The 27,321-nt window shown below is 36.8% G+C and overlaps 1 protein-coding gene across 1 annotated transcript; it reads left to right on the forward strand.

Moving 5' to 3' along the window:
* The first annotated feature begins 3,998 nt into the window (after positions 1-3,998).
* On the forward strand, positions 3,999-23,088 carry LOC106063490 (zinc finger protein 415-like). The gene is made up of 5 exons (XM_013221888.2): positions 3,999-4,791; positions 7,854-8,222; positions 11,340-12,013; positions 16,021-16,249; positions 21,474-23,088. Exons 1-5 carry the CDS (start codon positions 4,632-4,634, stop codon positions 21,695-21,697), a joined length of 1,656 nt encoding a protein of 551 aa, XP_013077342.2. The 5' UTR covers positions 3,999-4,631; the 3' UTR covers positions 21,698-23,088.
* The last annotated feature ends 4,233 nt before the right edge of the window (positions 23,089-27,321 follow it).

Consider the following 27,321-nt stretch of genomic DNA (forward strand, 5'->3'; position numbering starts at 1 on the left):
AACGCTAATTTAAACCTGACGCCGGCACTGACCTATGCCTAGCTTTTATTCCTAAATTAAACATTAATTTGCCTAGCTTTTTTACTAAACTAAACATTAATTTGCCTAGCTTTTTTTCCTAAACTAAATGTTACTTTGCCTACTTTTTTTCCTAAACTAAACGATAATTTAGACCTGACGCCAGCACTAAAAGCCTAACCTATGCCTAGTTGTTTTTTTCTAAACTAAATGTTAATTTAGACCTGAAGCCGGCAATAACTTATGCCTAGCTTTTTTTTCCTAAACTAAACTTTAATTTGCCTATCTTTTTTCCCTAAACTAAACGTTACTTTAGACCTGACGCCGACACTAAAAGTTTTACCTATGTCTACCTTTTTTTCCTAAACTAATCGCTAATTTAGATCTGACGCCGGCACTAAAAGTTTAACCTATGCCCATTTGTTTTTCCTATACTAACCGCTAATTTAGATCTGACGCCGGCACTAAAAGTTTAACCTATGCCCATTTGTTTTTCCTATACTAACCGCTAATTTAGATCTGACGCCGGCACTAAAAGTTTAACCTATGCCCATTTGTTTTTCCTATACTAACCGCTAATTTAGATCTGACGCCGGCACTAAAAGTTTAACCTATGCCCATTTGTTTTTCCTATACTAACCGCTAATTTAGATCTGACGCCGGCACTAAAAGTTTAACCTATGCCCATTTGTTTTTCCTATACTAACCGCTAATTTAGATCTGACGCCGGCACTAAAAGTTTAACCTATGCCTACACTAAACCTAACCTAAAGCTGAAAATTTTCATGTCGCGCATGCAAGTTTTGTCAGTAGAAAGGAGCTAATGAAGGCCTAATGTCATGAACCTAATGAATTGATGAAATGATCTATCGAACCCTAAAATCTATCTAGCTATTTAATTAATGATTTGATGATTCGAACGACTAATGACGCTCTTAGGGGGACCTCATGATGTTCATGATGTTCTGCAAATTGCGTAAATTTCGTATAGAAAGCTGGTACCTAGTGGTAGTGTAGTGTACTGTGAGCAGGTGATGCGCTGTCTGTAGCTGGATCCTGGTTTGTTGTCATTGTAAGTGTTCTATGTTATGGTGTGATAGATCTAATCTGTAGGTGTGGTTACATCGTGTTCCCCCTAGTCATCTGGAGTAGTTCTCTGACTTAAAGGCGTCGCGAGCGAACCTCCAAGTAATTCATAGTAATATGAATTAAAAAAAAATAATCTTAAATTTCCATCTTAATTATATATAGACTAGATTGACACATGAAATGCGTAGGACGTAACTATCTTATTTTTTAAAGAAACGTCTGTAATCTATAAGTAATATCAAAAAGCTTCAAAGTCATTAGTCTGCTTTTGTATTGTTTATAGTTTCCAGACTACATACATGTAAAAATAGAATACATTATGTAATCCTACGAATGCATACATCCAGTTTTCGATGCGTTATCAAACTTTATATATTTTGTAGAGAATTAGGCTATGATATAACACATGGGCGTAGTTGGGAGAGGAGGGGTTCAAACCATCACTTGCCTCAGACCTCATTGTCTGAAAGGGAAACTTTACTTACTGCCCCAGTGCAGCCAACTTAAGCAAACTACAGTCACCAAATTTCATGAGCGTAGCCAAATGGGGTTTTGTGGTTACCCTCCCCCTCCATTACAAAAACTAAAGCATTTTCACCATTTTCTACCAGTCGCTGAACTCCAGTGAATAGCAAATTTAGTTTTTGAATTTTTTTTAGCGGAAGAGTAGCTGGCTAATTGCACTGTGTATACCTCAGAATATGCATTTTTTAAAGCTTAAAATAACTGAAATGAGGAGCAAAGATTGTTCACATGCAAGAACCAAAAGGCCGGCGCCCCAAAGACAGACCACGAGTACGGTGGCTTGATGACTTAGAGGCAGATCTACAAAAGCTCAAAGTTCGGGCAGGGCGACGTAGCACAGGATAGATCAGATTGGTGGAGCGGTCAAAAATGTTCCATTTTTTAAATAATCTATCATGCATTAGTTAAGTCATTGGTTAATATGCATGACTAAATGCATGACGCGTAGGACGTAATCATCTTCTTTTTTGAAGTAACGTCTGTATTATATAAGAAGATAAGATATAAGTGACTACAGGTCTGATAATGGTTTTGTAAATGGGTTTCTTTGTCTTTTTATATATAAGTTTGCTTTTAAATAAGTGTTGTGTGTTGTAGAAAACTCTGTTGCCTGCCGCTCGTCATTCCTTTACTTCTGACGTCTGGTCATTGTAGGTCATTGTTGTCATGCTTCCTAAATATTTCAACATTTCTACGTTTTCCGTCTTGAGGTTAGTAATTGTAATCTATTGTTCTTCCGCCTGATTATCTCTTGTCATTAGAACAGACTTCATATTGTTACGATCTTCTCAATCAGGCCTTCTGCAAACACTACTTAACTACAGCACATCTAACTCAAGAACTTGACAACAAGAGCTTCCAGTAACAAAGTGGCGATTTATTTACAAATACATCGACAGCCGATTCAACACAATTGGCTACATCAGATTCAAATGCTTTCTTGTACTTAACAGAACTGCCTAACTAAACGTTACTAGTCTCTCTAGCTCGTACAGCTACATTTTCAAGGACTCACAAGGTACCACAGTCCTTATGCCTTGCTGTTCTGGACTCAACTGTCTTTTTAAACACACTGTCTCTCGACCGTGAAGGCTCTTGATCACATGACCACAACACAGGTCATACTTGCGGTTATTAGCAGTACTGTCCCTTGTCTATCGACAGCCGTTGACCCGTTGACCTGTGTGATTGGCCTGAGTCGTGTGTATCAGTAGGCCGCACACACATTAACCCTTTCAGTCCGCCACTGGAGTTACAACAATATATATAATAATATATATAATATATATATATCTCAAAAAAGGGGGCTTTTTACTCAATATTCTGGAAGCCTTTCCCGGCATCTAAATGATACCAGGTTACCATGAAAGTCCATAGCATGACATTTTCGGTCTCAGAATACCGTTTTGCCCTGTTGCCACTACCTACCTAAGTTATTTTTTTTTAAACAACAATAAGGCCTACAGCTTTAGGGGTGGACTAGCCCGTTAGCCTGATGTGGTACCATATCTATGTATATATATATATATATATATATATATATATATATATATATATGTGTTACTATGTATATCATATAGTCTAAGCTTAGAGCTACCGGGCCGACACTCGCCCGGGGTAACATGTACTGCTAAGGCCGCCTCTCATTATTAAATCTCTTCCTTTGATCCGTTCAATCAATCGATATGATCATTGAAATGTCTTTATTGATCTAGCTTGTTGTTTGTTTTTTTTTTGTAACGAATCAAAACAAATGACAAGCTCCTATAGAACCTGCTAATGTAATTATGTGTGTTTAGGTTATAGACCAATAATTATATGTACCAACCAACAGGCAATAAATAAACACATTGTCATCCTTAGGTTATATTTATTTTTTTCATCTTTTATATTCCTTTGATCTATCATTTTAAACTTGAATTCCGCAACAATTAGAAGAACACATTTTGTAATGTCTTTAACCGAAGAGAAAACTGATACGATAGTAAGGCCTATAGGAGTGAGTGTGTGTGTTATTTTTTAAATTGCTAACGCTGTCATGGTTAAAAGGAAATTGTTTGTAGTTTACACTTTTAACAAACAGTTTCTAACATCATGATGCAGTACCAGGAATCAGGCAGAAGGAACTGAAATCAAACATGTGTATCAATATCTCAGATTGACCCCGGGGACCTCCTGTAAGACGCCAATCAAATATTTGTGGCGCGTGAGTAATGATTGCCGGCACGCGCTCGCTCCCACGTGCTAGCCGTTTGTCAAGTGTCGAAGTCGCGCCCCCTGTCGTCAAGCGGGGATAGATGCGCGTGCACGACGTCCGAATGTTTATTGATTACATTACGGACATTGACGTGGGAGGAGCTTACAGACTCGTTACAACTCACGTGAAGAGGACGAACAGCACGCAAGCGCCGCCTATCACCAGTCACGGTCATGATTTCTGTTCTTCTTTTTTTTTTTTTTAATCCTTTTTTTATACTTGAAAGATAGAAGAGCTATTGTCGCCTGCTACAAGAATCTTGTGCAGTGGTTATAGAACTTGAAACAATGGAAGAAGGCTGGACTAGACTCTATGAGGTTTCTCGTTTCTCTATAAAACCTGAAAAGTTAAAGTGTATGTCGCTTACACAACTCTGACCAGTTACTGTCGAGCGACGTAGTATGTTACATTGAAACTGAATCATTTAGCTATTATAGGAAATTATAACGGACGTGAAGAGTTAGAAGATATATGAATATTAATACAAAGAATTTTATTAAATTTTATTAATAAAACCTGTCACATGAAAACAGCCAGGGAAAGAAGATTTAGGATCTAAGGAGGAGATTTAAAGAAAGGGATATTTATTGTTCGAAAACTTTTAATAAAAGAACTAAACCAGAACCTACTGAATAACTGGGGACGGCGCTAACATCGCGACCATTTGTGTATTATTAGAAAGCAAATGACGGGCCTAGACTAAGCATCACTACGTAAAGCCCTGTGGATAGTTCGAAGTGTGATGCATATGAATTCAAGCTTTGAGAAATCACATCTGGCGATGACCAGGTCAGTGATGATTCAACATAAACTGGAACATTCTCTATCAGAGCTGACCAAGGATACTGACAAAATGGACATGTCCAGCGCTTTCCGGGTCGTCCTGGCGCCCCCCGAGCGAGGTAAGTGCCTCCTATCTTGACTCCAGTGATTTTTTTCCTTAACATCCTGAACATTATCTCCAGAACGTAGCAGCTCTGCACCTACACGCCTCTAGAGAGAGAGAGACGTCTTTCTTGAAATGTAGGCTAGATCTAAAGTTATCTTATAAAACGTGTTTCAAATTATACACACCAATAACTAAAAAAAAAAAGAATTAAATACATAAAATTTGGTGAAAAGAAACAAGTTCGTGCTATGCAAACAATTTCTGTTTCTTTCTTTTCTTGTCATCAATTAAAATGGCTGCGTCAAATGCAAAGACTATGACGCAAAAACTGTTTTTTTGAGACGGCATGTTTAAATCTTTTAAAGACGGAGATCTGGGTTAAAATTTAAAATACTGACGCAATATAATTTCAGTATAACATCAAATGAATTGAACCACATACTAAAAAAAAATAAAAATAATCCTAGGTTGTTTTTTTTTTACTTTCAACATATTTTTGCTTGAAAGAAAGAGAGAGTCAGAGAGACTTTCGTTCGCGTTCACTTTGTCAACATTGAAGAAATGTATCTTCTAAGCACTTTATTGTAACTAACATTAACCTTTGACCTTCATTTTTATAGACAATGCTTTATTGTTATTGATGAATATAAAAGTCTAGTAATTTAATAGGTACCTCAAAAAACATGTTATTGTGCATTTGACATTTTAGTGTCTTGAGTTTTGAGATGGCATATTTTCTGAACAGAGTTGTTTTTATACACAAATCTTGTCTCGTGATCTATGGTTCAAAATATTTAACTGTAATTATATACAGTGCTTTTTTGTTAAAAAAAACGCCGTACCGGTGCGTACCGTTACAAAAACAAAACGTGAAAAGAAATTGAGATCGATCCTGAAATACTGTTACCAAAATACCTATTGAAGGACGTCGTGGTGGGACACAACCTACTGGGACATATTAGCCTCTTGGAAACGTTTTGACACGAGCAATACATAGTCATAGAGTAAAGACAACAACATAATCATTCAATATCCATATTATCATTCATTATCATTCAATATCCCGATAATACAATATCTTGAGCTTGGGATTGTTTCAAGGAGACATTGATTTATCTTTAAAAAAAAAAACTTAATCTTAATCCTGTGCACTCCCAGGGGAGCATAGGGCCGCAACCACACCTCTCCAGCGAACTCGGTTCTGAGCAGCTTTCTTCATATGCTCTCATGTCATTCCAGTACCCTCAGCTTCACTAATGACTGACCTATTCCAGGTTGGCTTGGATCTGCCCACTTTCCTCTTTCCTTGAAGATTCCAATCAAATGCCCGCTTGCAACATTGGTTGCTGGTTTTCACAGGGAGTCTTTTATCCAGCTCCACTTTCGCTTTTTGATATCTTCATCTTTTTTTTTTTTTTAACGATGAGTTAAATAAATATTTTCAAATAAAAAAAAAAGCCTACCACCAAAACTAACATGCCTCAATCCATCCATTTCCAAATCTAAAACTAACAATGTTATTAGAGTTATCCCTAACATCTTCCTACCTAGTCCTTACAACACTTAGCAATGAACAATAAAAAAATATATATATATAAAAAAAACTCTTAAAAAACAAAACAAAATTAAAATAAGGGAAAGAACCGTAAAACCACTGCCTTATCTCTCAATGATGCAAGGTTTAACTCCATTTTTTTAGCGGCCCCCCCCCCCCCCCCCCCCCCGAAAGGGGAAGAGATGGCTGTTAGTTTTGTGTGGCCTTTCTGTCCATCCCGTTTAGATCTCAGAAACTAGAAAAGATTGTGAAAATCCGACACCATAATATTTTAGATCCTTTTAAGTTTTGATGCAACGGCTACTTTTTTCTTTTCTGAAAGCGAAAAATCTAATTTTTTTAAATCACTTATGCAAGCAGTTTTTTCATAAAAAGACAGCACTTTTACAACTATTTACTATTAATAGTAACAAACATTGTAGTCTCTTCAGTAGCAAACGCCAACTCATTCAGTACACATTTATGCAAATCGTTTTAAATTATTTATACTAACTACTACATTTACACACACAAAAAATCTTTTTAGCATGCATATAAGTTGGACATAATTTAAAACAACAATTATTAAGTAGTTTTTCATATTACCGCGTGAACTGCAGCATATAATGATAACTGCACAACACTTAACTAAAGGAATTTTTTTTTTACGGAAATATTTTTCTTCTTGAGGATTTGAATAAGAGATTGACCCTTTACAAAACTATTAGATCAATTAGATATTCATTTTAAAACATCAGTTAGTTCAGGCTCACATCTAACTTCACATTCACTTTCACCTATTTGCTGGACCGCTGGGGCACCACACGAGATCTGTCAACTTTCTCCATTCTTCTCTTTCCTTTTTCTTTGATAAAATTTCATTCTGATCTTCTTTCTGAAAAGATTGAAACCTGCCTTTCTTACCTGCCTGAGTGAACCAGTACGGGGGCCGATTTTGAGTTTGTGTTTCCACACAAACTGTCTTTGTAACCTTATTATATAAGATAAGATGATTTTATTGGTTCAAACAGATGGAAATTAAGTTTGACTACAACTGTCCAAGTCAGCATCACTAGTATAACACTAACAATATATAGATGCCAACACGAACAACATTCCCATGTAAAACAAAATTACTTAATGACCACTCATTGATTAAGTCATTTCTTAATCCATACATGTATTGTCATCGACTATGAATTAAGTGGGCAAAATTTTAACTTGATTCGAAAATGGGAAGGAGCGAAATAACACATAGAAAGTCTGCGACAGACAGAGAGACGGAGTGAGTTAAAAAGACACATAAAGACAGTTTACATTTTAAAATATATATGTATAATGATATTGTAAATTGCTTACTCAATGTTATAACGTTTGATTTTATTATTTATATGACTTTGTATCCTTGTAACTTTGTATCCCTGTGACTTTGTATTCCTATGACTTTGTATTCCTGTGACTTTGTATCCCTGCGACTTTGTATCCCTATGACTTTGTATTCTTGATATTCTTCTATACTCATGACTTTGTATTTCTTTCAGAACTGTTGGCTTCAAGACTCTTGAAGTTGTCTAATGTCGTAGACGGAACCCGAAACACTTCAAGCTTTTGCAGAAATCCATTTGATGTCCTAAACCAGGTCCAGCGTGCTCGAAACGAGGCAACAACGACCTATTTTGGTATCTCACGCTCCAGAGCTGAAGTGGACACGCCTCAGAATGTAGACAGCCTTGAGGGCAGTCCAAAAGGACGCCATGACAAGGATTATAGTGACGACAATTGCTCTCCCAGAATGCACTTCGACGATCTTCCGAAGCAGACGCGTGACATCACCGGCAACCAAGCGAAGTGTGAGACTTCCTGTATCTTTAGACCCTGGGAAATTAAAGACTCAACCAAGACAAACAACGGTAAGTAAACTTATCGTCTTATCTTATATAATACAGACGTTACTTCAAAAAAGAAGATGATTACGTCCTACGCGTTATGCATCTAGTAATGCATGTTAACCAATGAATTAAATTCTGCCAAATCATTGGTTTTCCTGGCTGGCGCAGGCAACCCATTCCATGCTCTAATAACACTAGGGAAAAAGGAGCATTTGTACAAATTTGTCCTAGCATATGGAATGAGGAATGTGCCTTTCTTTTTTTGGTGTCTTTCTGGGTATTTTATTAGATTTTGTTTTTTTTTTTGTATTTGAAGATTATGGTTCAGTGTTTTATGTATAATTGCTACTTTACTTTTAAGTCTTCTATCCTGAAGGCTTTCTAATTTTAGTGATTTTACTAAAGGTGTTACTCTAGTCAAATGTGAATATTCGTTTGTTATGAATCTCACTGCTCTATTTTGTGTCTGTTCCAGTTCCTTAATGTTTTCTTGAGTTGAGGGGTCCCAAACAGAGGATGCATATTCTATCAACAGCCTAACCAAACTCATGTAACTTATGATATCTGTAGTTATGGCCATCAACTAATTAGAAAAAGTATTATATATTAATTGCACCTCTGTTTAGGTGAAGTAATTTAGAATAAGATAACTTAGTGTAACGGCACTGATATAGGCCTGCTGAATAATGTCTGACTTTACTTACTGAGGGGGCATTTAATAAGTTACACTTGGGTTCATTAGTCAACAGGAAACATTACAAGATAAATTAGCTGGGGTGACCAATACAAGATAAGCACGAGGTTCAGTGCTATTTAATATCACTAAGGGTTTAAATCTGTGGCCTCTGTCCATAGCTAGATGATGTCAGGTGTCTTGGTGATAACTGTCAGCTTATTCAGCACTATTCTACATTTCCCCATTACCTCTATTGTAATAACGTCTTGTTTTCTGTTGCGTTTTAATGTCCGTCCTCCCTAGTGGGTCCTGTAGTTACGCTGCATACTTTACACATAGAGCTAAAGAGATTACCTCACCTTGGTTGTCGCTTCAAGGGACGTAACTTTAAAACATTAGGATTATCTTTCTCGAACTAATAAAAGCATCACTGGGCAGAACCCTAAGGCAACTATGTTAATCCATATACATCGTTTCGTGGTCAGAGAATCGAGGAGAGTTCTCAGACTGAATCAAACTGCAATCAGGATTATTTCATTATGTTATCTTATCTTATAAAGTACAAACTTTCCTTCATAAACAAAATATCAGCAAGCAGTACATGTATTTATTTGTTGATCTAGTCGTGCGTGTTAGAGACTTAAACTGTAAAGTCATTGGTTTCCTGCCTGATTCACGCAACCCGTTTCGTGTTCTAGGTCTAATAGTAATAGAAAAAATAGGAACACTAGTACGAATTAGTTATGTACCTATATCTTTGTATCTTTCTGAGTATTTTATAAGGTTGTGTTTTTTTTTGTATTTTCAATTTATAGGTTAGCAATATATGAATTATTGCTACTTTACTTTTTAGTTTTCTGTCAAGAAGTGTTTCTAAATTTAGTGATTTTCTTAATATATTTTAATCAAATTTTAAATGAGCCACTTGTTATCTCACGGCTCTGATAAGTATCTCTTCTGGTGTTTGGTATTCTTGGTATTAGAGGGATCACAAACAGAAGACGAATATTCTAATATAGATCTAACCAAAGAGCATTTTAGTATACATTGATTTTTAATAATTTCATCTATATGTAGGATTCCATAACTTTTCATTGATTATACCACCTAGGTATTTTGAGTTTTTGGTCTGGGTAACTGGTTTACCATAAATAAGTTGTTTATTAAATTTAAAAAAATTGCTGTATCGGTTGTCGTTCTTATGTTTACATGTGCTCGTAACTCGTCCGTAAGAATGTGTTCACGATATGTGTGTGTTGTGTTGTCATTCAGTGTATTAAAGACATACTTAGGCGGACATACTAAGCGGACATACTAAGCGGACATACTAAGCGGACATACTTAGGCGGACATACTAAGCGGACATACTAAGCGGACATGGTTTTCGACTCTATTCTGGTAATTTGTTCATAACGTTCTTCTTACTTCTTTTAGTCTGACTAGCTGAACATTTGTCTGTTTGGAATGACAGGCTCCAACTTGAGTCCCAGTTCTGAAATTCTTCTAATTCTCTTTATGAAATATCAATATCTTGTTGTTTTTTTTTAATTGTAATGTAATATGCAATCATCTGCAAGTCATCTAACTTTTGTCAGTGAACTAATGCAATAAGGTTGGTCATTTATGTAAATTAGGAAGAGTAGTGGACCTAAGACAACCTTTGTAAGTGACCTACAGCTGTCTCGTTCTGAAGCCGCCAGGTGCTCTCTTTTAAGTCAGTTAAAGCAAGTTGGCGCCTAAGCTGGTATTCAAAGCATTTTCTTGGGAAACAAAAGTTACAATTCTTGGAAATTCCAGGATAGAAAATGTCAAGAAGCATTGAGCGTGTCATGAGACTAGTACAACGACTAATCGTATTTAGGCCTACCTATCCCATGGTGGCTACCTGATCGTGTGGTATGCGCTCTGGCTCGTTGCAACCCTGACTGCCGCCATCCTCAAGGATGTAATCATGTTCAATTCTGAAGGAACATCCGAGACATGTGAAACAAACAAATAAACATTTATTGGGTCGACCTAAAGACGTCCATATAAATCCATAATTAAATACTTTACAACAATTGAAATTCAAACTCAATATTACGGTTCTGCAGCCGAGTGCTTTATCACATGACTCAGTCCCATTCATTAGTCCAGTATTTGCCAAAACTTTTTTTTTTCAAACGGAACACTTCGTACATCCGGAGTAATTAGCGGAACACTTTGCTTATTCTTTAGGGAGGTTAATTCACGTGGTGGCCTACTAGTTAATTATTTTAGTAGTTCGTGAAACACCTATTTAGTCCTCGCGAAACACAGTTTGGGAAACACTGCATTAGTCAAAGGGTTGACATTTAACTACAGTAATAATAAAAGATAGCTTTTGTTTTTGTTCTTAAATGGTATTGATATACATTTTGTCTAACCTCCCCCTTTCCCCAAAAAATAAATACTCCAACAAAAATGTTTATTTTATTGAACAGAAATCAATATGAATCACGACAATGAAGCCTCTCCCAAACAGCTCATGCTGGCATCAACTGCATCTGCATCATCCTCCAGCCGATCAGATACCTCATCACCACAGTCATCCCCTAGGTCCACTGCATCCATGTTACCTTTCTCACCGCCATTACCCGTGTCTCCAGAAGCATACGACAAGTCCAGCATAGCCAGGTATTATCTGTATGCTGGAGCCAAGCAAAACTTCGGTTGGCCAGACATCACTTCCGGTTTCAACTTCAACCTGGGTGCAGCAGACTTTGGTCAGATGTCCCGCTATTTCTGCCACCCTAGAAAGGATCTCCTGTTCTCAGAGTCACCCTGGCAAAAGTGCTCTTCCTACCTGAGCGCCAACGACTACCACCTGAAAAAGGCGCGTCACGATTCGTCTGCTGACTTTTACTTAAGGCGGGAAGATGAGTTTTTACGACGCAACAGTCCGCTTGGGCGGAAGACGACATTCTTAACATCTCTTGGTGCGCTCTCAGAGTTCACTTCATCCTTCAGACCGGACGCCGCAGTAGCATCGTCCCTGGGTAACAGCATGACATCAACCTACCAGTGCGGCCAATGCCAGAAGCCGTTCAGCACCCCCCACGGCTTGGAAGTTCACGTCAGACGCGCCCATGCAGGATCAAGACCTTTTGCTTGCAATGTAAGTAGAATTCTTCTTTTAAAACCACGTTTGATTAAGATTATTGAACTTACAGGTAACATCTATCGATTCATTTGGTTAAAAAAAAAAAGATCGACTTACTTTGACTTAGTCCTTTAAGGTCTATGTCTGTTAGTGCTTGTGGCAAGATTTTCTATTGCATAAGTACAGGAGTACAAAATCTGCGTACGAATTTAAAAATAAGGTTTGGCTTAAAAATAATTATTCTTTCTTAACGTATGAGAGAACAAATCAACATAAAATGCACAAAATATTTGTGAGCTTTATAAATAAAGTAAGAAAACAAATGACCCCTGGAGTAGTACTCACCAGTTATGTTGCTCACAAACATAATTAAATTACAACTAATATATATATATATATATATATAAAGATCGCGCAATATACATGTGTAATTGTTAGAAATAAAAGTACACTCTTTTTCGAATTTAGAGTTAATGTTATGCGTGCGTGCAAAGACTTATTTAATTTTTTATTTGGAAAGGTGGTACATTTAAAAAAAATTTATATTCAACGGCCCAAAAAAACTTTATATATATATTATGGATCTTATTCTATGGATAATATTTACTCAATAGTATTCAGCCTCTTTTTGTGTGTGTGTTTAAATAATTGTTTACGAAGGGGATGGCAGCATGTCTAGAGAACATCTGTCCATAGACCGCAACGTTGAGTTTCTGTATAGGCCCACTGTATAGGCCCACTGTATAGGCCCACTATTCAGACCGGTTGGGGGTGGTTGGGGAAATGGGAGCAACGTTGGCAGAACTGTCTAGTAGAAGATTATGTACAGAATTGTAAATCAAATTTTTTAAAAATTAAGAAATCCACCTTCCATTGTTAAGTTAGATACTTTTCAGGCCATCAATGTATATAAGCTTCATCCCTGTTTTTAGGGATTTGAATTCAAGTCACCAATGGTGCAGTAAGCTATTTAAAACTTGGCCACCATCATGCAATAGGCCTTAGTTGCGTTTCAGTACGATACAACTTTTTAATACTTAATCTGCAGACAGGATGAAACATTACTGATCTGATAAAAAAACATTGATTTAAATAATAATAATAATAAAGTTAATTAATCCATGTTTAAATTTCTATTCTCGCTTCCTCTTTATTCTTTACCATCTGTTGCAAGGATGTCCAAGCTACGACCTGCGGACCATATCTGACTCTTGACATAGTGCTTTCCAGCCCTAAATACTTTTACCCAAAGTAAAAAAAAAAAACCATAAAAAAACGCACGATCGATTTCATTGGGTTAGACAATGCCCTTGACACTTGTGTCGGACAAAAAAAAAACTGTTGGCCCTTATGCCGAAAAGAATGTTGGCCATCGCTAATCTGGCCCATAGGAACAACAAATGAAACACCCCGTTTCCCGTATATTTCTCTCATCTACGCCCTGAATAAGAACAACTTTTAACTACGTCACACATGTACCTCCATTTTGCTTTTTGAATGACACCCGCCTCTGTATACCTGTAATTTAATTCTTTCGCAAAGTACAGCTCTCGAGAACAAAACATTGTGTCAAAGTTGACATTGTACTGTACGGGTTAAACCTGTAAACAAGTTGTTGGGTAGATTCCTCCATCATTAGCCCCGTCACGGCCCAGCGATCAAACAGGGGGCGCCACTCGTAAATCCGTAATGATTGTTTTTACACGTGTGGCCCTAGCTCACTAGCTGGATGCACACGGCCAAAAAAAAAAAAACCCATTGTGGATACATCTTTACAAACGAGGGTCGTCGTGATCCGCGCTATGACAAAACAATTGTTTCCGGTGTCACACGCTCAACGCACGTGCAGGTGACAGGTTGGTGGAGTTTGATTGGCCCGGTAGGCAGCGCATGCTCGAATAGATAGAAGCTTTGCCAAATAAAGCTTAGCCCAGTTAGCCATTTGTTTTATTGGAAGTCATTCACAATTATGGTCGAATTGTCGTCAAGTGTGTGCACACAATACAATATCGACCTAATGAAGTTATACTACAGCTCTAAGATCTAGTCAGCATTGGTTAGGGCGTCGCTCTAAGCACTGCTTTTAGCTATTTGTGTACGTTTAAATGATGCTTTGAGCAGTAGCGAGCACTCCATGAACCAAATAGGTCCTTCAAGCTACCCCACTGCGTGAAATTATTTTTTACCAGTTAAAACAGAATACATAATGTGTGTACTTTTGTCATTTTAACATTTGGCAACTTTGTCTAATCTACACATATGTTACCTCTTTGTTACTTACTGTAGGATGCGCTTCGAGGTCTCTTTTAATACACGCTGCCTTAGAGTTGTTTTTATTTTAGTTTTTCAAAATTTGCATAAAATTAAATATTCTGTGCACTTTAATTTTTGTGTCACCTGAAGTAATGTTTTTTTTTAACAAAGGTCTCTGAGTACTATAGAAATGATGCATGTTTCAGTAAGAGACGTTTGAATAGTTCTGAAGTACATTACATAAAAGCAACACCAATTGATCAATGATCCAGTTAAAATAGTTCATTACAAAGCGTACATCGATTCACTCTGTCCGTCTGTCTGTCTGGTAAAAAGTGTGAACACGTTATTTCTCCCACACCCATCTTAAATCAAGTTGAAATTTTGCATAATTATTTCTTGTACCTGGCAAAACAAGAATCAATAATAAAAAATAATAATTAGTCAGTCAATTAACTATTAGTAATTGATTATTTTGTTTGGTATCGAACAAGGGAAAGAAATTGTATTTGACAGACAAGTGATAGGATCATAGCCATAACGCACTGAGAAAGCTAAAAGGATGAATTAGCGTTAAACAAAAAAACAATTGGTAAAATATTCGTAATCGCAAATTTATTAATGATAGATGAAAATGATAGATCTATTACAAATTTAATTACATGAGTGATCCAAACTAATTACACTCAATATAAGCTTTGTTTTCTTTTTAAAAGTATGTTTTAAAAATATTTGTTGTTATCAGCTATCTATTCAAAAGTAACTGTTGGGACTGGGTCTAGAACTGACTGTATAGAAGATTCGCGTTTGGATTTATCAATAATTCACAATGAAACGATCTTCGGAAATCATGAAGCATAAAGTTTTGTCCTCTGTCTTTTCACATGCATCCAAAGACTTTATTTAGAGACTACAATCAGTGGCGCCTGGAGGGTGCTAGACGCCCGGGCCAGCAAGGCCTGTCGTTGACACCCCCTAACCTCATTTCCCAATAGTGTGAAGAATTCATTTTTGCATACAAAACTTATATAAAAGGGAAAAAAAAACATAATGAACGTAGCGACAGGAATTTGATTATTTTGCTCTATTTTGCTTCCCATTTTTTGCTCTCCCTGCGATAATTGGTTAATTATTTGATTGATTCATGCGTTCTTAGTGACACTGAATAATAATACAAAGTTTCAAGTTACTGGATCTGATAATGGGAAGTGGAAGAAATAGTTTGTACAAGATTCTGATCCTAAGGACAAACGGAGTGGGCTGATAAAAGCTCAGGAAAAGTCTCGAGTTTCTACTTGATAGTTGAAAAATACAATTCATTGCACCAAAAATTTTATTGATTTTCTATAATTATTATTTTCCTTTTTTATGTGAAGTCAAATGAAAATTCACTTTGAAAAAAAAAGGTTTTTTCTTTGTTTAGAAATTGTATGACAGTCGTCAAGTTAAGACTAAGTCTAAGACTACGACTAACTAAAACTAAGACTAAGACTGCTTTACTGATCCTTATGGAAATTTGTTATGATTACAAGGACTCTTTTCTCATATAAAGAATAAGAAAGCTAACCACTCTATTCTTTATTATAGGTTAATCATTTCCTTTTTTTTATTTTCATTAACAATCCCTCTGTTATCAAATATTCATCAAATGCCAGCCCCCAATATTTATTCCCCCCCCCCCCCAGCCAGTTTACTTTCAACCCTGCTATTTAGTTGTTGTTTTTCCCTTCCTCTAAGAGAATGCACTAAAACCTTTGAATGTGTTCCAGGTGTGTAACAAGACCTTTGGCCACTCTGTCAGCCTGGACCAGCACAGGAGCATCCACAGCCAGGAGCGCAGCTTCGAGTGCCACCAGTGCGGTAAAACCTTCAAGAGGTCCTCCACCCTCAGCACCCACCTTCTCATCCACAGCGACACCCGCCCCTACCCGTGCCCGTATTGCGGGAAACGCTTCCACCAAAAGTCGGACATGAAGAAACACACGTACATACACACAGGTGAGGTGACAACCCGACGCTGCGCACTCTAGTCTGTCTTTTGGGTGTGCTTTTTTTTATGTTTAACATTCTACAGTGTCTATGGTGTGCATTCTGTGGTGCGCTTTTATTTTTTAGTGGTGCGCCTTCTGTAATGCGTTCTATAGGTTGATCATTTCTAGCGGCCCCCGAAAGGGAAATAGGCGCTATTGGTTTTGTGTGGTCTGTCTGTCCGTCCGTCCGTCCCGTTTAGATCTCGTAAACTAGAAAAGATATTGAAAATCCGCATCATGATATTTTAGACCATTCAAAGTTCTGATTCAACGGCTACTTTTATCTTTTCTGAAACACCTAACCAAAGAATAAAACATTTTATTTTTTGGGATTTTTTTTTTTTAACTTAAGGAAATGTTTTATTCTTGAGGATTAAGAGATTGGCCCTTTACAAAACAATTAGATCAATTAGATATTCATTATTAGACATCAGTTAGGCCAGGTTCACATCTAACTTTACCTTCACTTTCACCTATCCTTTGGTCTGCTGGACCGCTGGGGCACCACACGAGATCTATTAAACTTTTTTTCCATTATTTTCTGTCATTTGTCTTTGATAGAATTTCATTCTGATAATATTGAAACATGCCTTTTTACCTGCCTGGGTGGACCACATCGGGGGCCTATTTTCAGTTTGTGTTTCCACACAAACTGTCTTTGTAACCTTGTTTCTTGAGGCTTTGAATAAGAGATCAATTAGATTATCAATTAGATAATCATTATATGACATTAGTTAGGCCAGGTTTACATCTAACTTCTCTTTCACTGTCACCTATCTATTGGTCTGCTGAACCGTTGGGGCACTAAACAAAATCTGTCAACCTTCTTTCTCTGTCATTTGCCTTTGATAGAATTTCATTCGGATATTCTTTCTAAATATATTGAAACCTGCCTCTTTACCTGCCTTGTTGGACCACTTCGGGGGCCGATTTTGAGTTTGTGTTTCCACACAAACTGTCTTTGTAACCTTGTTTCTTATGTTTAGCTTTCTTCAGTGTCTATGGTGTGCAATCTGTGGTGCGTTTTTTTTAATGGAGTACATTACTTGATGCGCTTTTTTTTTTTGTGGTGCGCCTTCTATAATGCGTTCTATAGGTTGACATTTTTATTGTCTGAACTTTTAAGTGTGCATTTTCTGTTTTCAATTTATGGGTAATATAACTGAAACAATGAAACAATAATGAGCTTCACTTTTCTGGGTTTTTTTTGTTTAAGTGTGAAAAAAACTAAATTAATAGCAGTAGGATTGGAACTCATGATAAAAAAGCGAGTGGTGTATAAAATAAATTAAATTGTGTCTCACTGTTTGGAATAGCATGTAGAGAGTTTTGATTTTTTTTTTACATTGTATTAAATCAATATCTCTTTAAAAGTGCAATTAAATACAAGTTTTCCTTTTTTTTTAAATATATGTTTTGATTTAGTTTTTGTTTCATTATATCAAAGTCAGTTGCAAAAAATAATTTAAAAACAACAAAACTAGCAGTTTATTCTGAGTGTGGACTGTGTGTTGTACCGAAACTTCTGCCCGATGATTAAAATTAAAAGCAAAATTACAAAGTGAGTTTGGGTTATCTTACAAACTCAGAGACGATCTATAGGTTGGCCCATGAAGAAACACCACACACAAAAGAGGTTTTTTTTTTTTTTTTTGTTTTTTTTCGAGTTGCATTTTCTCACTCAAAACGAGATATTAATACTTCGACGGTAAAAAAATATGAAGAAACGATTGGATAGCCATTAAGAAAATATACATTTGTGTATTCAGCGTAACTTGATTTTTTTTTGTTCTGTTATAATAAAGTGATTCAATCGTCTAAATTTAGATAACTCAAAGTCTGATCGTGGCTACAATACTGACTACGGTCTAATCTAATAGCCCGATGGCTATGCTGTAACAGACGGCGAAAGGTCAGACAAAATGCCAGGGTAAAGCTTTCTTCTCCCCAACACCCGCTCTACGCCACACGTCCACCCTTCATTCTAGGAGGGAGCCGCGAACACAAGGATTTATCACCCCAATCATAAAATGGACTCGGTAAAGTTCAGCCCTTGGATCGGGCTACTCCCCAGGGGGCCTCCTTATGGTTAGTGCCGCAATTTTCTCTTCTCTTTCTCTTCTCTTTCTCTCTCCTTCTCGCCCTTGTACGACGTCCCCGCGTGCGCCCGATTTCGGAAAATTGCCTTGCGCCCAAAGCGTTGACATTTTTGGCGTAACAACCCAGATTCATCTGGTCACTGTGGATATTGGCCATCATAGAGTTCAGATTTAGAGGGCATAGAGAAGTGGCGCAAGGGAAAGGAATGGTGTCATTAATATTTCAAAACATACATTCAAGCTTACTTCCCCTTCCCCCAGACCAGTCAGACCAGTCAGCATAGAATCAATGTCTAACAGCCGCTACACTGGAATGTGAGCAAAACTAGTTTTTTAACAATTTAGATACTAATATATATATATATATATATATATATATATATATATTTGCAGAGTTTTTACTAAGGTCACGGGGCTCACATTTTAGGCCCCAAAACCCCTTGTAGAAGACAGGCACAGAATACGTAAAGAAAACTGAATTTATATAGACCTCGGCGGAAAAAGGCTTTGTCTGCCTCAGATGTGGAAAATATGCAGGTTGCCAATGGGTCTAGGTAGTCACGTGAAACGCCGCACTCGTCCTTAATCTTCGGAATCGAAAACATTGGCATTATAATATTTATATATTTATTGAAATCAAAAACAAACTATTTTTAAGGACAAAGTAATTCAGAAACTGTAAATGGAAAAAAGGGATGTTTATGTAAATGAGATGCACAGAAAAACTCAAAGAAGACAGATCAATTCTCTTTGTTTTGTTATAACAAAATACATACACCTCCTCCATCTGTTAGAATGGGTGGAATCTTCTTCACTTTTTGTTTCCCCACTTCCTATTCTTAAATCAAACTGAAACTTTCCACTTTTATTCATTGTCGATGACATCATGAATCAATAAAAAAATTTAACCGATTAGTAAATCAATTACTCATAACTAATTAATTTTGTTTTATATAGAAAATGTACTAAGCGATGGGCCGATAAGCTCGCTAATTTTTTTTAACTATAAAATAGACTAAAACATTCTATTTTTTTTTAGCTCAGTGGCTAAAGACGTCGGCCTTTCATGAGTTCGAATTCAGACTCGAGATACTTCTTTTTTGTTTCAATAGGTTTTGAAAAGGCATCTCGGAAACCTTATATTTTTATGCATTTAAAAAGCGATCACGGCAACACTATCCCTTATTTCTTCTCTCCGCCCTTATTTTACAACTGGTCCAGAAAGTTATAGGAGAAAGGTAAAAGCATGAAATAGCGCTAAACAAAAACAAAAAACAATTGTAAACATATTTCTAATCGCACAGATTTATTATTGTTAGTCTAAATTTATTACAAATTTAATAACATAACTGATCCAAACTAATCGATGCAGTTACTTACACTCCATATAAACTTTTTTTTTAAAGTAGTTATTCTGTTTTTCTTGTTTTTATTTTATTTTGTATTTCTAGAGTTCTCATTGATTTATTTTGTCTGTTATTATATTAAGTAATGGTTTTCTTTTAAAGTGTATTTCTGTGTGTTTGAGTGGGACACCCATGTTGACTCTTTCACAACTTCACGCCATCCGCCTTAGTTCTTCCCTGTTCTCAAAATGTCTATGATGGAAATCTGGTGTTACAGATTTATAATGCATTAGTAAATAGTTAAAAATATTTCTATAGAATCCATATGTTTTCTCTCATACCCTTAATATAGGGCTACCTAAAGGCTACTCAGACATGAAAATGAATGCGCCCGATATTTTTGTACGCCCCACCCGATTTCATCGCTCCCCCTCTAAACAATCACATTGACCCCAATTCGTCGTCCTCTCTTCTTACCGCGCGCGCATATTTAGGTCATACTGTAAGTGAAAGGTCACTGCCTCTATTATCTCCTCTACTAAAGATGCAGTATTTATGGCGAATAAGTTAGAGACTAGTACCCTGGTTCCTCCATCGAGATCGCCAAGGTTTAGCAAACAAGACTTGTGGCTCCTAAGTGGCTCAGAGAGCGGCCATGGTAAAGTGAATTGAATGGTGCCTGCTGGATTTGTCACTAACGAAACATAAGCCGAGCTTGCTAGGAGAAAAGAGAAACGTTTGAAGATGTCTATAAGAGAAAGAGGGCGGAGGGGGGGGGGCAGAAAGCTCATATATGTATGTAGTATATTATGCAAGGACCGTGTGTAAGCCAGATAGAGAGCTGCCTTTAACAGTAATTCCCTTAAGAGAGTAGCTACCTCTGAGGCCCTCGGACACCCAACCTTTGGCCCATCGCCATCTTCTTGACATAACAGCGAGCAAATCATTCAGCTATATATCTAGAACCAAATCATTATTTTCCGGCCCGCATGCTACGACCCTCTCTCTCTCACACACACACACGGGCGCAGCTTTTCTGTGGCCTACAGTAGAAAACGGCGAGTCTTTATGAACTGTAGACTGGGCGAATATAAAATAAGCTGGTATGAACACTCGCTATAAATAGTTACGTAATGTTATTGGAGATTTTCAAGAGAAACTAACCAATGCCAAGGAGGCTCAATTGAACTTTACTGTTGCCAACGAAATGAAAAAGAATTGAGCTTTAAATTTAACACTATCTCAATGCGTGACAGTTGATCTTCCTATCAAATCTCTTTTATTACCTCTAGTCTCTTGCGTATTTCTTATTAAATAAGTCCGAAGTCACAGAGTGAATGTATAAGGCTCTCCCACATTTTAAAATTATTATATTTTATACATGTTAGAATTAAAAACCTTCGATTCCACTGCCCTGAACATTGCACAAAAAATATCCTATACCTCTTGAAAAACCTGGCTTATCACTTCCTGTATTTTGAACACCAGATACACCAAACAAAAAAGCTTGCTATAATTTGTCCAGCATGTATTAAAATCTGGAATTTAAATTGAAAGACATTTAATGTTTGTCAGTCAATGTTGATTCTTATTTCGATTCCAGGAAAGTTTGTGCATAGTTCAATATTTTGATTAATCAGCACTTTTGTTGATGTCATTAAGCCTAATTATAAATAATCTAAACATGTAGCTAAATACAGAAAGGTTTAGTAAATCATAATCCTGACCTATCTCTTGTGTGTTTCAGGTGAAAAACCCCACAAGTGCCAGCAGTGTGGAAAGGCCTTCAGCCAGTCCTCGAACCTGATCACCCACAGCCGAAAGCACACCGGGTTCAAACCTTTCGCCTGCGGTCAGTGCGGGAGGGCGTTTCAGCGAAAAGTGGACCTGCGACGCCACTTCGAGACCCAGCACGCAATGGGTGGCATGGTGTTGAAAGAGATGGAAATAGACCCAGTGAATGGGGTTTGAGCCCTCAGTACACGCGGTAATCAAGGATGCTCTCGTGAAGGATAGACACTCTATATGGCTTCTCAAAGTCTAACCAATGTTGGAGATTCCTACGATAAACACAAACAATGTCAAGAACGCTTTATGTTTCCAACTAAATACAAACAAAATTGAGCTTTAAACGGAAGAGCCTGAAAAATGCGTTTGTGCAGTGCTAAAAAGTGTAGAAAAATTATATTATATAATATATTTGAAAAACCTAGCTTATAAACATTACTTTTATTCTGTACACGGATACACCACCAAGCAAGCTATTTATAGTTGTTGTTTTTTTCGCCATAATTAAAGCTACACATTAGAGAAAAAAACAACTTTTTGCACTTGTAAATGTGCTACAAATAAACAACATTTTCGGAAGGAGGCCACGAAATTCTGTTTTATTTCTGTAAAAAAACAAACAAACTTTTTGGCCGATGTTTTGATGGCTAAAGCTGGCTTCTAGTTAGTAATTAGTCACAACGGACAATGCTGATTGCTAAAGCTGGCTTCTAGTGAATAACGAGTCACAACGGACAATGATGATTGCTAAAGCTGGCTTCTAGTAAGTAACTAGTCACAACGGACAATGCTGATTGCTAAAGCTGGACAACGATGGCCAGAAACTTTTTATGGTCAAACTAATACAAACGGGTTCACATATTACAATGTCTCAATTTCAATGTCAAATATGGGTCTACACACAGTATCAATGTCATATCAACTGTTCATAGCATTGTGCAATTTATATATTTATTTGGTGTATTTTGAGGATTATTAATAATATCATGTATTTATTAAAATCGTCTTTTGATCTCGATTTTGTACATATTTGTCAGCTTTGAAAATATGCGATATTTAGAAACCACTTTTGAATCAAATAGTAAGTCACCCTTATATAAAACCTTCCAACACTTTCCTATTCGGTACAAATGTATGGCAGTGTAAAACACTCCACCACGTTTGAATTATATAGTAAATCACTCTTATATTAAACACTCCAACACTTTTGAATCAAATAGTAAATCACTATTATATTAATCACTCCAACACTTTTAAATCAAATACTTAATCTCTCTTATATTTAACACTCCAACACTTTTGAATGAAATAGTAAATCACTCTTATATTAAACACTCCAACACTTTTGAATCAAATAGTAAATCACTCTTATATTAAACACTCCAACACTTTTGAATCAAATAGTAAATCACTCTTATATTAAACACTCCAACACTTTTGAATCAAATAGTAAATCACTCTTATATTAAACACTCCAATACTTTTGAATCAAATAGTAAATCACTCTTATATTAAACACTCCAACACTTTTGCTATTAAACAATACAATATATGTCTATTCTGCAAAATAATATAATGTATTTTGTTTTTACAAATACAATTAATAACTTAAAAGATTAAAACCAACCTCTTCTTTGTTTTTCTGCTTGTGTGACAATGAGTTAACTGCTTTGTAAACGTAGGGCCGGATTTAAGGAATGGCGGTCCGAACTACTGCCCCGCGACTAGAGAGGGGGCCCTCACAAAAGAAATTCCGAATTAAGACGGGTCAGAAACATTTACATTTTGTACCTGTGGACATTTCTTTTCGCATTTTTACCAACACTACTTTAAATCTTACTGTTAGCAACACTGTGGAGGTTAGGAAGTGTCCACCTGTAGCAACACTGTGGAGGTTAGGAAGTGTCCACCTGTAGCAACACTGTGGAGTTTAGGAAGTGTCCACCTGTAGCAACACTGTGGAGGTTAGGAAGTGTCCACCTGTAGCAACACTGTGGAGGTTAGGAAGTGTCCACCTGTAGCAACACTGGGGAGGTTAGGAAGTGTTCACCTGTAGCAACTCCGGATTTAGGTCAGTGGGCCAACCCAGGACCTTACCCTGTACAAAGTCAAACCTATATATATATTAAAAAAAAAACACCTAAAATATGCATATTAAAAAAATAAAGTACACCCAGGTCTAATTGGTACCTAACGTTAGTTTGGAAAACGAAAGACTGTTGGTCGTTGTGCTGGCCCCATGATACCCTCGTAAAACGTCGGCCATAGAAACAGACGACCGTTACATCATTTGCCCATAAATCGCTAGGTCTAAAAGAGGATTTTTTAAACAATATATGGAGAGGATAAAAAGTTTCAAACTTAGCACTATACAACTCTTTGTTCTAGGTTTCATTCTCTGTCAGACAGATTCAAGACATAATACATGTTTTTCATACCTAATTCACCGATCTGTTTCAGCTACGATCCCTCATCACACATCGAGTCGCTGTGTGTCCATGTATGCAATGACTTCAGTGAAATAAAACAATGTGCCTCTTCCAGTCGCTTCACACTCTGGCTTACACGATATTCATTTAGCTTTGTTTGATTCTAAAACAAGTCACATTTTAACAAAGCTTATATCAGCTCACTCCGTCTGTCTGTCTGTCTGGTACACATTTTGTACAAGTTATTTCTCCAACCTCCCATTATCGGATCAATGTTGTCTCTAACAAAACATGAATCATTAAAAAAATCACCTTCCCTAACCTAATTATGTTAAGTAAATTTGGGATTACCTTTCTGATTCCATATTCCAAAGCGACTGCAGATTTTGAGCACGCCTGTATGAGGTCCAATGGCCTTAGACCCTCAAAAGTTTAAGTATTACTTAAGCTGAAATTAATTTCATATTATTATCATATGGTGTTTAGAGGTCGCGGTGACTCTCTGAAAGCAGGCGACACACTTTTTTTTTGGCTTTATTCATTAAAATATGTTTTGCTAGATCCAAGTTTCAGCAAAGGCTGAACATTTAAATAGAAAGTAAATGTTTACTATGAAGCCTTTATCAGTCACAAGGTGGAAAAGAAGAATTGAGGCAGTGAAGGCAGAGGAGGCTGTGAAGGCAGTGGAGGCAGTGAAGGCAGTGGAGGCAGTGATGGCATTGGAGGCAGTGAAGGCAGTGAAGGCAGTGATGGCATTGGAGGCAGTGATGGCATTGGAGGAAGTCTTGTTGTAAGTCTATGATGGTAACACATTGAAAACGTCAATCAATGAGACACAGTGATTGCGGTTCGCTTTTATAAATGTAAATATGCTCTAGTTCTTCCCCCCCCCCCCGTCCTCCACCCTCCCCCCGTATCAATAAAAGGTATGTCTATGTTTCGACATAGCCAGCTAGGTGTCCAGGGTAATTGGTAAGTATTCAAGAGTGTCTGGTGAACGGCTAATCTCTCATTTCCGACCACAGAGAGAAACCTTTCTTCAAGTCAAGGGTCAGACTCAAAAGAGCCTTCTGCCTGACACTGTTTGATGGCTACATTTCGAAAGAACCACACACGTTTGTTAGCTAAATTAGCCGAATAAGGGGAATGGTTGAATCGTTACATAGTAATTCATCTCAGTAAGTCTTTCGTACATTACCTCCCCTTTCTCATCAGCACGAAGCGCCTTCCTCTCTATATCTCAGATGCGAAGAGAAAAAAACTTTTTACGGGGTGGAAATGTCCTCGAAGGTTATGCCCTCTTGGGGCAAAGATTCTTATAGAAATGTTCTGGTAGGAAATATTTTGTTTTGAAATGATTTCATGGGGAAACAAGGTGATTTACGGGAACATTTAGATTCTAATACCAAATATTACACACTTTAAAGAAAATGATTTCTATCATGAATTAAATAAAGATGAATCAAAACGTGAATCGAATCATTCTAAGGATCAGTAATAAAGATTTTGATTGGAAATCATTACCCATTTTAATCACAATAAAAGAAATATTTTAATCAATCATGACAGTTCACTATTAAACATTCTTTCCAATTATCAATATTCATAATTCAAATTTACCCACCAATCACTACCAAAGAGCCTCGCTTTGAACTTGAAGTTTAAGACTAGGTGCAGCTATTGAGCAGACGTCAGTGGTTGAACAAGTTCAAGTAGGGAGTCTTTCCATCTTACCACTCACGTCACTGGCGAGGCGGAAGTTCCCAATCAAGACTTGTTTCATTTCTTTTCTGCCTCGCTCTGAGAATTAGAACAGAAGTTGACACGTGCCTTAAAGAATACACAGTCACGCGCGCTCGCGTCAACACACACACACACATTTCAAGCAGACGTCTCCAATAAAAACATCGTGTTTACCTTTTCAATTGCACTATTTAATTAGCTCTCCCGTCCACTGTCTAAGAGTATCGACTGCACCGGCATAATCGAATAGATCGATATCTCGATTAATAAGTAATCGAACAATTAAAAGAGTAATAGAGAGAGTATCGAGTTAATTAAAATAGGATTGGAATAGAAATGTCACGATTGTTAATTGGCTTTAACAAATATCACACTCTAGTTCAAAAATAAGATTGGATAGAAAAAAATGAATTGATCAAAGATACGGTTAAGTAACCAGAGGCGGGCTTAGACTTTTGTCTCCTGGAGGCTACAACGTGCCAACCTAACTTCCCATTAACAGAATGTTTTGTTGTTTGCAACACACAAGAACTTCGTTGGAACCACAGACCTATATATATTACAGCAATTTATATAGGTCTGTGGTGGAGACAAACTGAAAAGAGATTAGTTAAACACATTCAATTTCAGGTCTTTTTTTTTTTTTGATATATCTGATCTGGCATGTGCGGCCGAGAGGCTTAAACCGCTTGGCTTGCTCTTGGCTACCTATCAAGGGGGCTCTAGCTCGAAAAAAGTTGACTTTGCTTAAAGACAGCTCGGAAAACCTTCTCCCAGATACCCCCTTCCATCCAGCCCCCGGTTCACAAAAGAGATAGAAACAGAAAGCACTGAGCAAGAAAGTTGCCCTGTAGAAAACCTTTTTTTTTTTTTTGCTTATTAAATCATTTGTGCACAACCAAAGCCTTCTTCTGATATGAAATATTTCCATATACAATTTAAAAAATTTGTGAGAACATTGTATGTCCCCTTTAAAAAAAATTGAAATTTTATTTTAGTAAAAAACTGTGTGCATAAATATTTTAACAATGTTCAAAATATTATATAGCCTCCTTAAATATGATGTCAATTTTTAAAATGACAAACTGTTACCATGTTTAATTTTAAAAACAAAACTTTTTGCTTTCAGAAGATAAAGAGTAACCGTTGTAATAGAACTTTTCAAGCTGAAAATATCATGAAATCAGATTTTCAATATCTATTACAGTTTTTGAGATCTCAACATGACAGACGTGCGAACAGACAGACTATAGAAAAAAGGATGTCACAGATCACAAAAACCAACCATAGAAACCAGGAAAGAGACAATGACGACGTAGAAAAAATAAATATTGATTATGACGTATAACTATAAATAGCTATCTATTTGGTTATCCGGTGTACAGAATATTGGTAGTGTCGATTATCTATGTAATTTAGTAGAAAAACGATACATTATTTTTAATTTTTGTAGCACTGTAAAATCTAATCTCTAAGCGCTATCGTTTGTAGCAAAAACTAATTGTTATCATTTAGTTGGCAATGGTGATTTTTTAATATAAAGTCCTTGACATTGTCTGCATTGAACATTTATCGTCAAAATTCCCAGTGCAAGAAGAAAGTTGTTGGTGATTTCTCGGATGTTTCCTGATCCAG

This window comes from Biomphalaria glabrata, chromosome 15 (genome assembly GCF_947242115.1).
Source record: "Biomphalaria glabrata chromosome 15, xgBioGlab47.1, whole genome shotgun sequence".
In the NCBI taxonomy this organism is placed as follows: domain Eukaryota; kingdom Metazoa; phylum Mollusca; class Gastropoda; family Planorbidae; genus Biomphalaria; species Biomphalaria glabrata.

What these genes read in the sequence shown, in the direction of transcription:
- LOC106063490 (XM_013221888.2), top strand. Translation starts at nt 4,632, where the DNA reads ATGCATATGAATTCAAGCTTTGAGAAATCACATCTGGCGATGACCAGG. An exon ending in CCTGGCGCCCCCCGAGCGAG is followed by an intron (nt 4,792 to 7,853) that starts GTAAGTGCCTCC and finishes TATTTCTTTCAG; the next exon opens with AACTGTTGGCTTCAAGACTC. An exon ending in CTCAACCAAGACAAACAACG is followed by an intron (nt 8,223 to 11,339) that starts GTAAGTAAACTT and finishes TTTATTGAACAG; the next exon opens with AAATCAATATGAATCACGAC.